Here is a 12387-nt window from a genome sequence, read left to right as displayed (position 1 = left end):
TAGTTTAAAGATGCTATGGCATCACGATAGAAATGAGTAAGATTATAGTTGAAAGACGTTATGACATCATGTGAAAACATGTCAGAATGCCTAATAGGACTAAGACCACAGCTGAAAGATGCTATGGCATCCTTTGATAGCCTGCTGGGATAGTCCACCGAGATAATAGATATAGGGTAGTCCGTCGGGACAGTAAACACGATGGTTACGAGGTGTAAGATTATAACTTAGCTATGGCAGCCAATGGAGTCTGTCAGGACATTAAGCATGGGACATAAGGTGTAAGACCATAGCTTGGTTGTGACAATATATTGAGTCTGTCAGGACTATAAACACATGTGGAAAAAATCAAGATAGTAAACTTGGGGAATCCCCTAAAAAAGGAAAAAAAGGAGTTGGAAGAAAATGGTAAGTAATTACAAATGATAGCGAGCCAGTAGATTATTGGAAAAAAATCCATCGGGTAAGGAAAAAGGAAAGAGAAAAGGGAAATAGTCTACCAAACAGTAATCATGAAAGCCGAAAAGGCATAAGGGTGGTAACCCGACAAGAAACAGTCATGTAAACTGTCGAGCCAATAGTGTTTGGTGTATAAGTGAGCCGCAGAAAGAGTAAATAGAGGATCACTGTAAGGATCCGCCGTTAAGAACCACTGGTAGATACTCAATAAAATGAGTAGGTTAGAGTTAAGTTCATAAGCACCCCATTAAAAGGGACTTGGAATAGAGGGGTTAGTTGGGGACCCAGGATAGAGAAGTACTAAGAGTAATGATACAAGTGATAGGTATGCCTATTAAAACTATTCCTCTTTAAAGGGAAATCAATAAGGAAGTGTCAACAAAAAAGGCTAGTTAGTTGGAGATGCGGTAAGAAAGAGAACTCGTGAACCCAGATGGTCACTCAATGACAGTGGCTGAATATTGTAAGCCATAGTGGTCTGTGGCAAGAGGATGTTCTAAGCTTAAGGGTAATGCGAACAAGGCGGACTACGAAGAGGTAATCCTACCACTATGTAAACCATACGGGATCTAATCTGCTAGAGTGGCACGTGACCCCGACAGTAGTATTAAAGAAAAGAATGTGGGCAAGTCTTATAGGATTAGAATAAGGAAAGAGTTTGTTATGGATTAAACAAATTTTGAAAACACTTCGAGGACCCTTAGAGGGGTAGGCTTAATGGACTACCTCATAATACCATGGTGGGTAGAGGGATTTGTACTGAGAATAAATGGAAGAATGAAAATAAGTAAAAGAAAAGATAGATCCCCAGAGATTGCAAGATATTTAAAGGAACTATCAAGGCTGATCGAAGGTCGATAGAATGGTTAGAAGGAAATCACTTAACTATTTATCCGCTAGTGGATTAGATCGGGAATAGGATAAAGTCCTTTACAACGATTTAAGAGAAATGTACCAAATGAGCAGGGAGTTTATTGTATTTAGTATTATTTATTTGAACCCTGACAATATGGGTATGTTTTTTATAATGAAGAAACTCACTAAGTTTATTTGAACTTACAAGGGTTGACTTGTGATTGCAGGATCCGCGGAAGAAGGAGCTCAAAGAGGAACTGAGCTAGACTGTGATAAGTCAAGGGGCATCGAAGGTAAGTGTCATGCACATAAGACGGGGGTACCTTTGGCAACTTCGCCAATGGGGCGATTATATTGCATTTACTTAGATTCTTCAAAGTTTGGAGTTTGGACATTAAACTTTGTTTAAAATTTTTTGACTCTGTTGTAAGCTTTTATAAATAGGTAATACAATATATTTTAATGTAGAGAGATTTTGGTATGAACGATAACTCGGTGCTGTTGTGGCATCCGCACCTAGATCCAATGATTGGGTCGGGTGAGGTTGTTACATATATGAACCTCATCATCAGATAGGCTCAGGCCCTCTCCACTAACATAATCATCTAGAGCTATCTTCCTCTCCTCTAACTTCATCATCATTCAGTTCTTCATCAGTACTAAGGGTGTGTTTAGTATTGCTTATAAGAAGCACTTTTAGGACAAAACCATTCCTAAGCAAGAACGTGGTTAAAAAATACTTTTTCAAAGCTAAAAATTTTAGCTTCTCCTCAAAAGTGCTTTTTGAAAAAGAAAAAAAAAACACTCTTAAAAAGCAATGCTAAAATAAGCCTAACTCTATTCTCAGGGCAGTCATATTGCAAATGTCCAAGTTTATGACATTTGTAACATTCCACCGTTGTTTTTTTTAAACTTGTTCAACCTCTCCCTCTTCTTCTTCTTCTATAGGAATTACGACCACGACCTCTTACTCCATCATATGTCATTTTCAAAACCTACCCCTCTCTATAATGCCTTTGAAATTTTTGTTTATGTACTATTAATGAGATTTGTAATTCATCAATAGTGAGAGCATCAATGTCTTTTGATTCCTCAATAGAACAAACAACATAGTTAAACTTCTCAGTTAAAGAGCGTATAATTTTTTCTACCACTCTAACATCCTGCATTTCTTCTCCATAAGTTCGCATCTTGTTTGCCACTATCATGATCCTTGAGATGTACTCTATCAGTCCTTCATCATTCCTCATCTCAAGCGTTTCAAATTCTCTAAGGAGAGCTTGAAGATGAGATCTTTTGACCCTTGCATTTCTTTCATATTTCTTTTTCATGGCATTTCATATTTCTTTGGCAGTATTCTTATTGAGAATTGTGTCAAGAACTGTGCGATCAATAGCCTGAAAGAGATAATTCTTCATTTTCAAATATTTTAGCTTTGTCTCATCATTCTTCCTTCATTATGCATTTGACTGGGGTGCTTATCTTGCTGGTTCAACATAGCCAGGATCTACCAACTCCTAATATTCTTTAGAACGCAAAATTTTTTTCATTAGTATTATTTAATGATCATAGTGACCATCAAAGCGAGAAATAGTTGGTTGTATAATGTTGTCAAAATTAATCTTTTGAGTTATCTTCTATGTTGCTGCTAGAATTTCTCAGGCCCAGTAAGGATTCTGATACCAAACTGTTGGAACTTTGATCTGATATGAGACACAAGAACACAAGGAAACAACAAGCTGGACTTTTAATGGCTTGAGTTTTATTGATGATGACCTTGGCTTATATAGTCATACAATAAGATCTTAACTGAAAATAAGAATTGCACACTCAAATCAAATCAAAGATAAGAGATAACATAGAATAATTCAAATATGAATATCCCTAAAGAATAAGAACTTATTCTAACAATAAGATCTACAAAAGATTCCTTCAAAAATTATAAAATATATATTTAAATTTTTTAATTTTAAAAAATTAATTAATTCCTTATAGTCCACGTGGATGCCACATCCATACATTTTGTAGTAAATTGACAAATAATGCAAGTTCAAAGGTTAAAAGAGACAAAAAATTAAATGAAAAGCTAAAATGATTTTCTTATAAAGTCAAAAGGTCAAATAAATCATTATGCCTAACTTGTAAAATGTAGGCTTAGATATGCCTCCATTTATACATTTGTTAGATTTTTAAAAATTTAATCACTATTTTTTATTTACAGGAATTTTGGTCTATTTATTTATTGTCTGATTGACAATAAGATTTATATTAAAATTAAATACAATGATATTTTAATATTGTATATGAAATGTATTTTAATATTTTTTAATTAAATTAATGCTAGTTAAATTTGTGGCACCAATTTATTGAAGAAGTATAACATATAATAAAATAATTTAACCGTAAAATGTACGAAAAAAATAGTTATAGATTATGGTATATATACGCAATTAATAAATTAAATAATGTTAAATAATCTATTGATTTAGATAATCTCATTCCATCCAATAATTATTATTAGATTCTAAAAACACGAGAAAGAGAATGATGGTGTCTAAACTCTCCGGAGCCTGCTATTTTGACCGTAATGCTCATAAATGATTTTAAAAAATAAAAAAATTGCCCAGGACTCCAATTATGTAGATTTTTAATACTAGAAAATTTTTATTTAAGTCATTAGATTGTTGTAATTTTAAAAAAAAATTGACTAATGAATTTTAAATGACAATTTGACGTTCGGTATGGTGGATTATTATCCATGAATGAGTAGAGTAATATAGCTTAAATCCAAGTTGATTTGACGATCGGCGTCTGAGATTAAAGAAGAAAGTTGTTTAAATTTTGATTTGTAGATTCGTGACGTTTTAAAGTTATTTCATGAAAAAAATGAATTGTAAAAGAGAAAGGAAATGAGAGCTTTCAATTAGTGCAAGCAACACAAATAGAAAATGTTATACAACAATGATTTAAACAATCTAGTAACTTAAATGAAAATTTTTGAATAATTCAATAATCATTTTCTAATTTTTTGAAGTTGAGAGATCAAAATACAAACCTATTAGTATTTTACTGATGTTAGTGTAGTTTACCTATTAGATAATTGTTTGACATAGAATTGATTAGTTAAGAGTATTTCTGACACTATTTATTAGACATATCCCATAAGATGTATGAGAAAGGATTATATGAAACAGATATATTATCCATTTTCAATAGTTTAATGTCACATCAGTAATTTTATCTTGAATTTCAAGATTATCATTTGGATTTGATTTTTTCCAGGATGAAAATACTAATGTGATATTAAACTATTGAAAAAGTGATACAGATAACATGATGTCACTATTTCATACAATTAGTTTAGCTTAACAAATACTCAATGTCCAAATTTAAACTAGCAAAAACTAAATTTCAGTTTTAATTAATGCAGCAAATAAGTGGGAATGAAGAAAAAACAATAAATTTATTGATTTCCCAACGAAAATGAAGGGCTACATAACATTTTCAGCATCAGCATCATCATCAAACAAAAATTGTCACTGTTTCTTGTGCTGAGACTTGAGTGAGTTCACCTTCTCCTCAGTTGCCTTCAATGCATTCCCATATTTGCTTATTAACTGTGCAAATCAATGACTTCTCATTACCTTTTTATCATATCAACTGCTATAATTTATTTATATATAAATATATATATTATTAATAAAAAATTCTGTTTAGAGTTTAACTTAATTCAATTTTAAATTTAATTTCAACTGAAAAAAAACCTTGCCTCATCAACCTCTTTTGGACTAATTATAAAGGGCGGAGACATCATTATGGTGTCACCGGCAACACGTACTAGCATCCCTTGCTTCTCGCACTGTCCTCCAAAATATGCACCAATTCCTATACACAAAATCATCAATGATTTGTTTTTAATGTTTTGCACGGGTTAACAGATGTCTCTTCTAATAATGTTGTTCATTGTACTACAACATTTGATGATCAAATGTCCACCATTTAACAGTTCATCCAAACAAATATTATGGCTATCTCTATTAGACCTCCATTAATATTGGCAAATGAAATCTGATAAGATATAAAGAAGAGAAAGTTGAACTTGCCCCATTCAGGAGGAAAAGGTTCATTGGGTGACTTGTTGTCTGTAAATTCTGTACTCAGTATCAAGCCCGTACCTCGGATCTGCAATGGTTACAAATTTATGTTTGTTTTTTTTGGCATGCTTACTAAAATATCAAATTGTATGTATCAATGGGGATTAAGTGAAAAAAATTCAGTGTTTCACCTCTCCAACAATAGGGCTGTCTGAAAATGATTTTAAACCATCTTGAAACCTTGGAGATATGCTCTTCACTTTCTCAACAATATTCCTTTCCCTGCAAAGATTTGTCATTATCTATGTTATTCATGAATGCGTGTTGGTCATGTTTATATTTAGAAGATCACATTTCCGTTTCCATATATTTGGAAATATGTATTTAGATCGAGGATAGAACACACTTGTAGAGCTTGATTGATTCACTTGCAACAGCGCAGGCTACAGGGTGTCCGGTGTAGGTAAATCCATGAGAGAAATTACCTGAAAACGACTAAAATTTTAGTCAATGGACTAACAAAGAGAATATTACGTATTCGGTTGTGAGTGTTGGATACGGGTTCTAACTTACCAAGCTTGTTGCTTTGAGAATAAACGACTTCTGTTACTTGAGGGCTCACCATTACTGCTCCAATGGGCATATATCCTGAAGAAAGGGCCTGACCAATATATAAGGAATTAATAATATGAGGGTCAAAAGCCTATTTTGTATCTGAATATTTTGGTTACAGCTTCTTCACCTTTGCTAGTGAAACAAGATCTGGTTTTATATTGTATTTGTCACATCCAAACATCGTCCCAAGCCTCCCAAATGCAGAAATAACCTACAATGCAATGCACAAAACCTCACTTGTGAACAAACCATCCAGACATGTCTCATATGTTACTTGGACTTGAGCTCGAGTGTCTGCGGAAACGGTTAGAGGAATTATTTCATGCAAATGAGGAGCCGGAGATCGAGATATAGCAAAATACCTCGTCTGCAATGAAAAGTATGTCGTATTTTTTCACAACAGCTTGTACCTGCATGGCATTTGACATGCTACATTAGTAAAGCCATGTTCATAATGATAAATATAAGCCATTTTAAGAACTCTCACCTTCTCAAAATAAGTAGCAGGTGGAGGTATAACACCACCTGCTCCCATCACAGGCTCTGCAATAAATGCAGCAATCTGATATATATATAAAACCAGCTATTATTAGCTACACATACAAGGCTCTTGTAGTTGCAAAAGGGTTCCTCATTTCATTTTCAAAAAACTTACTGTCTCTGGACCCTCTTTGAGAATAAGGTTTTCTAAATTGTTGGCTAATCTGGTTGAGAAATCCTCCTCAGTTTCACCTGATGAATTGAAACAATAAACATGGCTATATCAATTTTTAAACACCAAAACTTATATCCATGAAACAGATTGGTCAAAAAAAAAAAAAGAAGAAAAAACCTGGTAGATGATAGCGCCAGTAATGAGGGCAGTCAGTGTGCAACACAAATGGAGGTGGCAGGTCGAAGTTTTGATGCAGAGGTGGAAGTCTGTAATGGAAGATCTATATAACTGTTAAACAATCAAGTAAAGGCATTTTTTACGAATAAATAAAAGTTAACATTTTTACCCAGAAAGACTAGCTGATATCCAAGTTGAACCATGGTATCTGAAGAAATTTAAAGAAAGAGAAATTATGTTATGCAAGTGAACTAAATAATGACACATGGTTTGAAGGTTAGTGGATTTTTTAATTTTACGCTTTGGCTCGAGCAATAAATTTCTTCTTCTTTGGTCTTCCAAGCGCATTATTATAATACCAAACAAGCTTCACCTATACATATAAATTCAAGCATCAAATTAGACTCATTACTGATATGAATGCTTGTAAAGACAAAGAACTTAAAACTAACAATATATGTTATATAAGTGAAAAACCTGAGTATCATTTGCTTCAGATCCACTATTTGTAAAGAAGACTTTTGCCATTTTGGTTGCAGTAAAAGTTTCAGTAAGTTCCTTAGCAAGATCCTGTAAGGTCCAATCTTCTCAGATTCTGTATAATAAATATCATGAGATTTTGATTCAAAGAATATATCATTGGATGGATGGATGGATGATATACTAGTGATGGTTTAGTTGTACGATTCCAAAAGGAATGGTAAAATGGCAACTTATTTAATTGATCGGTTGCAGCAGCCACAAGTCGAGGTTCATTTCCTCCTGCAAAAAAAAAAAATGGAGTTTCCATAAAGGACCTGATCAAATTTCTTCTACTAAAACAAATCATAGCATTAAGCTCATTTTCTTTTTCCTGTTTAGAAATGAAAATGGAGTGGATTTGCACTGCTTTTCACCAAGAATTTGACTCTGAAATTACAATACCTAATGCTGTACACCATAGACCAGCAAGAGTATCCAGATACTTTTTCTCATTGATATCATACACATAGCTTCCCTGTGCAAGATCAAATTTGTTATATGATAGTAACAAAGAGTAGCTTAAACTTTCTTCATTGCCACAACTCTTCATAACCTGTAACTGTCTCATATTTGTGTATGTGTATAAAGATAAGACACTAACAGGACACATACCCAAGTTAAAGAAAGGACACACCTTAGACACATACCTCTGACTTAACAATAACCACAGGATTCACTTCGGTGGTCTGCCACCCAGGTGTGAATGGAGCCAGCATATTATGCCCCTTGAAACATGTGTTGGTACTACACCATCTGGCCTCACATTGACCCTTGATTGGATACTCCAATAAGCTTTTGCATGCTGCAGCATTCTTTATATATGAAGCAAGCTGCAAACAGGAAGGGTGCAACATACATGTTGGGTTGAAAACTATGTTTCCAAATGATTCAGAAGAACACAACGTGAAGGTAATGTCTGATCCAGAATCATGGAATGACTATTAATTGATTTTTAAACCCTAAATAACACCGATACATGTTCATATTTTCTCAGAAACCAAACAGAACCTATATTAGAATTTCTCAACTGTAAATGATCCTAGATAAATGGATATAATTTTTAGTTCTAAGTAGTTTAAAATGTGAGTACGCAATAATTCCAACACAGCATCAAGTCATCAACTGATCCACAAAAGCAGAAACAGTGTAACACAATATAAAAATGAACGAATGATCATGACAATAATGGCATAAAAAAAACTGGGTTCTCTGATCACGATCCACACATTTCCAGTGGTTTTGTTAAACAAAAGAATTGATCAAACATTACACACGTAAGAAAAGAAAATGGAGAATTGGAACCTGGGTTTTCAGAGTTGATCGAAGGTACTTGTTAGAAACCATTTTTTTTAGTTTAGTTATTTGAATCTAAGAGAACACATGCAAAGAAGAGAGAGTGGTGGGAATGAAACAGTTAAAAACGTATTCATACGTATTGTAGGCTATTTTTATGGTTGATTTGGTCTGGTACATGCAAATTTACGTACAAATAATGCATGCCACCCCACCTGTCTGATTATAGTAGTAGACTCGTGTCTATTTCTAACATTATTAAAATTAAACATATATCTCAAAAATAATTATCATCTGAATTAATTAATACAAAATACAATTAAAATAAAGAAATTTAGACAAGGTAGAAGGGAGAGAGATAAGATCATCCATAAAGCTTTCACTCTACTCCGACACTCGACCTGATGCCCAGAAAAACTGACGACCACCATGGAAGCAGGATGATGAAACGACAGAAAAAGAAACTTGCCACAGACCTCAGGCCACCAAAGGTGCAGTGTAACTAAGAAAGTCGTTTTTCGACCGGAAAGAGACCAGTGGCGACGGCGGCTTCAAGCGATGAGACCGGGGGCTTGCTGGTGAGAAACAACAATTAAAAAGAGACCACAAAGTGGTCAGAACGTTTTATTATATCGAGAGACCGGATCAAGGGGATTGATGGGAAGACTGGATGGAAGACGATTGTCGGAAAAAAATTGAAAGTTTCATGTACAACACTAAGGGTGAGTTTGGATGGGCGGTGCGTTTACCTGCGGTTAGTGTAAAATCAGCGGTGGCGGTGAGATTAGATACTGTAGCGATACTGTAGCATGAGACAAAAAGTAAGTTAAACGCACCGCACTGCACCCAATCGCCCATCCAAACCCACCCTAAAAATAAATTCACCTGTACACTCAACGAGGCTCGAAATTAAATTTTTTTAGTAACGGAATCAAATTATATTTTTTATTATAGTAAAAATATAATTTTATTATTTTAATAATTTATATTTTATAATTTTTAAAAGATTATAAAAGATTAAATTAATTTTTATTATTTTTGATAAATCATAATATAATTTTATTATTACTAATTTAAAATTTTAAAAATTATAAAAATTTTAAATAAATAAATTTCATTTTAGAGAGACTCGGGTCACTACCAGTCTCCCCTAGATCCACCCTTGCACTCGATCAAAAATTATGAGTAATTTTTATTAGATAACACTATTATTATTGCAGCATCTTAGAGGTTGTGGATTTAATATTCATAACATTACTTTAATTTAATTAGTTAAGGGTTTGCAAGGTTTATAAATAATTTAAAAAATATAAAAAAATCATATCTTTTTAGTTAAATATTGTTTTATGGTTTTTTAATATATTTTAAAAAGTATTTTGCTAAAACTTCAAGTTAGCGTTCAATTTTTTTCAAGAACAGTCTCTATACTTAGAATTTAGTTTTTATATTTTTTTATTTGTAAAAATTTAAATTATTTATTTTCGAAATTTAAAATTTATTAATTATGTTAAAAGTATTTTGTTTGATTTAGATTGTTTTTCTTATTTCAAAAGATTACGGTAACAAATTTAACTTTTATGATTTCATATAAATTGATCTTCTTTGGAATTATAGAACAAATATTTCAACTTTAATGTTTTCATATAAATTGATCTTCTTTGGAAAAAATGATGGCCAAATAATACTTGGAAGGTAACGAATTTAAGCGTGGCCGGTAACATATATAGGGAAGGTTTTGAATTTCCTTAATAAATATTTGTTATGTCGACATTCTATAAACACCTCTCCATCTTCCCAAACAATTCTAAACACTTCCTCTTTTATCTACAGAAAATATGACCTCATTATTCTTCCATCATTTACAAAATCCAAATGCTACAACACTTCCATCCTCTCAATGCCCCACTATAAAACGCTTCCTTTTTTACTTCCCCTTCAATCCCTTTCATAGTTTTCCAACCATGATCAAATTCAACCAAACCCAACTCTTCACATTTCTTTGCTTCTTTTTCAGCTTGTTTTCTCCATTGGTACTAGGAGACTGCACATGTGAACCCGAGGATGAAGATCGGAACAAGCCACTAGCTTTGAAATACAAGATGGCCGCTATAGTTTCGATTCTTGTAGCTGGAGCCATCGGTGTTTGTTTTCCGCTACTAGGGAAAACTATCGATGCTTTACGTCCTGAAAAGGACATTTTCTTCGTCATCAAAGCTTTTGCGGCCGGTGTCATATTGTCCACTGGGTTTATCCATGTTCTCCCCGATGCTACTGAGAACTTGACATCTCCTTGCCTCAATGAAAACCCTTGGGGGAAGTTTCCGTTTGCTGGATTAGTCGCGATGGTATCCGCGATTGCTACGTTGTTGGTAGATACGTTTGTCACTTCTCATTACACCAAGCCTCACCTAAATAACACCCAACAGGGCCATGGCGACGAAGAGAAGAAAACAAAGGAAAATGAAATAGATGTTGTACATGTTCATGCTCATGCAAGTTCAATTTCAGTTTCAACTCAGCTTCTCCGATACCGTGTAGTATCACAGGTTTTGGAATTGGGAATAGTGGTGCACTCTGTGATAATAGGGATATCTTTGGGTGCTTCTGAAAGTCCCAAGACTATAAAACCATTGGTGGCTGCACTCACTTTTCATCAGTTCTTTGAAGGCATGGGACTCGGTGGATGCATTTTGCAGGCAAAACTCAAGGCTCGATCTGTGGCGATTATGGTACTGTTTTTCGCATTGACGACGCCAGTGGGAATTGGAATAGGAATAGGAATATCAAATACATACAATGAGAACAGCCCGACGGCATTAGTTCTGGAAGGGATGTTGAATGCGGCATCGGCGGGGATCTTAATATATATGGCGCTGGTGGATCTTTTGGCTGCTGATTTCATGAACCCAAAGTTGCAAAATAATGGAAAAGTGGGTGCAAGCGCCGGTGTTTCCCTTCTTCTTGGCTCTGCTCTAATGTCCCTTTTAGCTGTGTGGGCTTAAAACTTGTATACTACAATTCAATGCAAAAGTTTCTTCATTCTTTTTCAGGATAATAAGATTCATTGTATTTTTAATTTCAGATATTTATCTGTTTGGTGAATTTTAATTTCAATTCCTAATTCATTTTTTAATTTTGAAATATTTTTTTATTTAAATTGTTGATTCAATTCGATATTTTTTAATACTAAAATTTCAATTTTTGAAAATTTATTTTCGTTAAATTTAATAAATAATTGTCACGAGTTAATTAGACATCAATTTGATTAATAAAATTATTTAAAGATTAATATTATTAAAATAAGATTTAAGGGTAAATTATAAAAATAATCACTTATTTATAATCTAAATTACGTTTTCGTGCCTGAATTTTAATTTGATATGTTTTAGTCTAATGTTTTCAATTTGTAACATTTTAGTAACTAGGCCTGGCTCACTTAACAAATGTTATAGAATGTTAGGGAAGTCTGACATGCAACAAATTGTGCAATTAAAATTTGACTCTAGGGACTAAAGGCAAAATTTCCCCTTGTTCTTCCCTTTCATTTTTCACGTCAGATCATATGGGTTTTATAACTTCTTTTTTAAAAATTTTTAACCTATCCGCCGCCCAACTATTGCCACCGTTGTTCGGTGCTATTTCCGACCAAACTCACCTCCAAAATGCTCCCCTCTTCATCTTCTTTCACCTACTCAGATTAGATTTCCTTAAAACTCA

The 12387-nt window shown here is 33.6% G+C and overlaps 2 protein-coding genes across 3 annotated transcripts; one reads left to right on the top strand and one right to left on the bottom strand.

Moving 5' to 3' along the window:
* Window positions 1-4702: 4702 nt before the first annotated feature.
* On the bottom strand, window positions 4703-8802 carry LOC107888213 (vanillin aminotransferase). 2 transcript variants are annotated; one of them, XM_016812331.2, is made up of 18 exons: window positions 8680-8802; window positions 8025-8207; window positions 7780-7852; window positions 7520-7617; window positions 7333-7425; window positions 7155-7228; window positions 7025-7063; window positions 6856-6944; window positions 6679-6755; window positions 6511-6585; window positions 6386-6433; window positions 6151-6234; window positions 5982-6069; window positions 5815-5893; window positions 5600-5690; window positions 5418-5496; window positions 5084-5199; window positions 4703-4931 (listed from the first exon to the last, which is right to left on the bottom strand). In XM_016812331.2, the coding sequence occupies exons 1-18, from the start codon at window positions 8719-8721 to the stop codon at window positions 4851-4853; spliced, it is 1509 nt and encodes a 502-aa protein (XP_016667820.1). In that variant the 5' UTR covers window positions 8722-8802; the 3' UTR covers window positions 4703-4850. The 2 variants fall into 2 exon arrangements, with proteins under 2 accessions (XP_016667820.1, XP_040931711.1); XM_041075777.1 differs by lacking the exon at window positions 6386-6433.
* A 1755-nt stretch (window positions 8803-10557) lies between these two features.
* Window positions 10558-11770, top strand: LOC107953664 (zinc transporter 3). Its single transcript, XM_016889040.2, has one exon. It carries the CDS (start codon window positions 10632-10634, stop codon window positions 11670-11672), a length of 1041 nt encoding a protein of 346 aa, XP_016744529.2. The 5' UTR covers window positions 10558-10631; the 3' UTR covers window positions 11673-11770.
* Window positions 11771-12387: the final 617 nt, after the last annotated feature.

Source organism: Gossypium hirsutum, chromosome A08 (genome assembly GCF_007990345.1).
Source record: "Gossypium hirsutum isolate 1008001.06 chromosome A08, Gossypium_hirsutum_v2.1, whole genome shotgun sequence".
NCBI lineage: Eukaryota > Viridiplantae > Streptophyta > Magnoliopsida > Malvales > Malvaceae > Gossypium > Gossypium hirsutum.
Note: the sequence above shows the minus strand (reverse complement) of the source record. Positions and strands in the feature narration are given on the sequence as shown.